The sequence below is a fragment of the Capra hircus genome, chromosome 1 (genome assembly GCF_001704415.2).
Source record: "Capra hircus breed San Clemente chromosome 1, ASM170441v1, whole genome shotgun sequence".
In the NCBI taxonomy this organism is placed as follows: Eukaryota; Metazoa; Chordata; class Mammalia; order Artiodactyla; family Bovidae; genus Capra; species Capra hircus.
The window spans coordinates 88,568,342-88,572,332 of NC_030808.1; the positions used below are offsets into that span (position 1 = coordinate 88,568,342).

Here is a 3,991-nt window from a genome sequence, read left to right on the forward strand (position 1 = left end):
AAGTAGGGGCATTCCACAATGGTGGCAAACTCCTGAATCATGCCCAGTTGGCTTTAGGAAATGTTTTGTACTTAACATTGGATATGGGTGTGTCTGATTTTCTGGGAATTTACTTCAAAGAGAATAATGAAATGACACAGTGAACACTTGGCTCTCTTCGAGCTGGGAAACCCTCCAGTTTTCTGATCCTAACCCTGTCCATTCAGGAAACAGACATGCCCTTGCTCAAGTTGTCTCTGAACAAAAGACTGTGTACTGATCCTTCCACAGAGGTAAAAGTTCCCTTAAGGAGACAGGAATAAGTAAGCAGAATGCTTGAGAATGCTTCTGCTGGGATGTTTGCATGGATCCACAGAGAGCAACCTGTCTGCTAGGTGGGGCTGAGAAAGAACTGCAAAAGAGCAGATGGCACCCCCTTCATACAGCCAGTACTGACTTGTAAATCACTGGCTTCCCAGGTGGCACTGTGATAAAGAACTCCCCTGCTACTGTAGGAGAAATAAGAGACCAGGGTTAGATCCCTGGATTGGGAAGATCTCCTGAAGGAGGAAATGGCAACCCGCTCCAGTATTCTTCATCCCTGGGTCCAAAAGATACCCTGGAGGAGGAAATGGCAACCCGCTCCAGTATTCTTCATCCCTGGATTGGGAAGATCTCCTGAAGGAGGAAATGGCAACCTGCTCCAGTATTCTTGCCTGAGAAAACCCACAGATAGAGGAGCCTGACAGGCTATGGACCATAGCGTCCCTAAGAGTTGGACAGGACTGAAGCAAATTGGCAGGCATGCATGCATCATATATGATCAGCCCTCAAGATCATTTATATGGAGATTATTTCTCTTATCAGCTCTGAAATCTTTAGCAAAATATTTAATTTGCCCAGTCTCTACATCTATAAAATGGTACCCCATGGGCTTACTGTGAAGATTAAATGAGATAATAGTACTCAGTGCTTGGCGTCATACCAGGTGCAAAACAAATGATCAAATCATATTAGCTTTTATTAGGCTATAGACTGACTTTAAAATGCCTCTCACGCAGTGATGTCTTATTGTTTTACAAGTATATTCAGTTGCAGTTGTGCTTAGTGAAATGCAATGTTGACTAAAGTGAAAGTGAAGTCTCTCAGTCGCGTCCAACTCTTTGTGACCCCATGGACTGTAGCCCACCAGGCTCCTCCCTCCATGGGATTCTCCAGGCAAGAGTACTAGAGTGGATTGCCATTTCGTTCTCCAGGGACTCTTCCCGACCCAGGGATCAAACCCGGGTCTCCCGCATTCCAGGCAGATGCTTTAACCTCTGAGCCACCAAGGAAGCCCATTTAATGTTGACTAAAGACATTACTAAATTCACATATGTACCAAGGAAATGTTAAACAACTACCATGTACTAGGGATTCTTATTCACGAACTTAATTTTGCAATTATGCATTTTCTTAATTAGCTGATCCTGAAGGAAAAACTACTGTCATGTCATAAAAGCTCATGCAATTTACGACACTATAAGCTGTCTTGAGTAATAATTATATGTAATGTGAGGCACATAATGAGATCCTTAGATGGGGGAAAGAGAACTGCATAATCCAATTTTGAGACAAATGGAGATATTTGAATATGACTTGGATAAAAGGAACTTTTAGGTAATTACTTTTTAAAGTTGTATATTAGAGTCTGCGCCGCATCCAGAACCGCAGCCATGGCCGCCTACAAGCTGGTGCTGATCCGGCACGGTGAGAGCACATGGAACCTGGAGAACCGTTTCAGCGGCTGGTACGACGCGGACCTGAGCCCAGCAGGGCACGAGGAGGCGAAGTGAGGCGGGCAGGCGTTGAGAGATGCTGGCTATGAGTTTGACATCTGCTTCACCTCAGTGCAGAAGAGAGCAATCCGGACCCTCTGGACAGTGCTGGATGCCATTGACCAAATGTGGCTGCCGGTGGTGAGGACTTGGCGCCTTAATGAGCGACACTATGGGGGTCTGACTGGCCTCAATAAGGCAGAAACTGCTGTCAAGCATGGTGAGGCCCAGGTAAAGATCTGGAGGTGCTCCTATGATGTCCCGCCACCTCCCATGGAGCCTGACCATCCCTTCTACAGCAACATTAGTAAGGATCGCAGGTACGCAGACCTCACTGAAGACCAGCTGCCCTCCTGTGAGAGTCTGAAGGACACAAATGCCAGAGCTCTGCCCTTTTGGAATGAAGAAATTGTCCCCCAGATCAAGGAGGGGAAACGGGTACTAATTGCAGCCCATGGCAACAGCCTTCGGGGCATCGTCAAGCATCTGGAGGGTCTCTCTGAAGAGGCTATCATGGAGCTGAACCTGCCGACTGGCATTCCCATGGTCTATGAATTGGACAAGAACTTGAAGCCCATCAAGCCCATGCAGTTCCTGGGGGATGAGGAGACCGTGCCTAAAGCCATGGAGGCTGTGGCTGCCCAGGGCAAGGCCAAGAAGTGAAGGCAAGCAGCAGATTGCTTTCCCAAGGATTACCCTCCTCCCCTGCCCTGGCCCACCCTACTCCTCTGCACCTCTCCCTGGCACATGTCCCACTGATGACATCTGTAGGCATCATAAGTTGTAGCTGCAGGTGGGGACCAGCGGCTCCCAATTCCACATTAGCCATTTTATCTCTTGCACCCACTCCCTTCATACAGTCTAGTCAGAATGGCACTTCTGGGGCATGGTCCTTGGTCCAAGCCGAGGGAAGACTTATCCAGAAGTGTTGAGAGGTTATCACTGGGGGGGTTGATAGTGGTTTATTACTAAGGAGCTGCTTCCGTAGGGGTCAGGGAGAAAACCATGCCGAGGTGTGACCAATGAGAAGTAAGAGCCTGTTCGTGTCCCCAGAGGCTAGCTGGGCACTGTTGTTAGGTGACTCGGGGCTCTAGTCATTCCAGTGGAAGATGAATGTAACCTGCATGGTGACTCAATCAAATATTCCTCCCTGACTCTAAAAGGCTGGATCAATCCTGAATGTTTTTGTATTGCATTTACTTTAAAAAAAAAAATTATATATAAATACAAAAAAAAAAAACTCTTCTGGGGTTTTTAGTGGCGGTTAAAATACTCCCACATGTGGTCATCAGCAAATAAGTCATTCCTTACACCATCATGGGATAAGCTCCTTGACTTCTAAGGCGTAGGAGTTCATCCTGTTGTGTGTTTTAGAATCCCTCCCCGGCCTTACTGTTTTGTGGCAGCGGAATGCCTCTTGATCATGTCCAAGTGTGTCTCTTACTGTGCCTGACTTCTGAACCATGTTCCAGTTGCTTGGCCTAGCACTTGGGCCCAGTACTCATTTGAGCATAACTGTACTAAAAATATCTTTTTTCCAGATCAGTATAAAATAAAGGAGTGATGTGCAATTAAAAAAAAAAAAGTTGTATATTATAGTTATGTTGAACGACATCCATAATCTGAGAGCTTTCATGCTGAATTTCTTAAAGTGTCACAATGTCTGCAAATTACTTTCAAATAAAATTTATAAATTTTATTTATAAAAATAAAGTAAATATGGAAAAATATTGATAGTTTTTGAATCTAGGTGGGGAGTATAAAAGTGACCATTGTATTATATTATTTTTATCATCTTTACAGATGAAGATTTTCTTAGTAACAATTTTTTGAGGGGAAGAGACAAAAATATGGTCATATACAGTCATCAAAAACTTCTCTATGAACATAGAATAACCTATTCTCAGTTACTCAGTTCGGAGAGAAGACAGAAGACTGGTTGGTTAAGAGATCTATTCAAATAACCGGATAATACCGGAGCCTGAACACTTTCCAGCACAGAACACGGCAGTGCTCAGCCATCCACACTGCTCCTTTACCTTGGTCCACATCTCAGAAACGGTGCGCTCAGTCACAAGGGCGACACAGCAGGAGAGTGCAAATGGATCAGTGTGAGTCCACTCACACCAATGGAAAAGCGAGTCAAGTACCCTCCTGCGATGGGAAGGCAGTCGTGTCATTTTCTAATATAAAGG

The 3,991-nt window shown here is 45.2% G+C and overlaps 1 protein-coding gene across 1 annotated transcript; it reads left to right on the forward strand.

The window, feature by feature from the left end:
* Positions 1,672 to 3,381, forward strand: LOC102188713 (phosphoglycerate mutase 1-like). The gene is given in 1 exon segment (XM_018047606.1): positions 1,672 to 3,381. A coding segment is annotated over 1 exon segment (765 nt). The 5' UTR covers positions 1,672 to 1,694; the 3' UTR covers positions 2,460 to 3,381.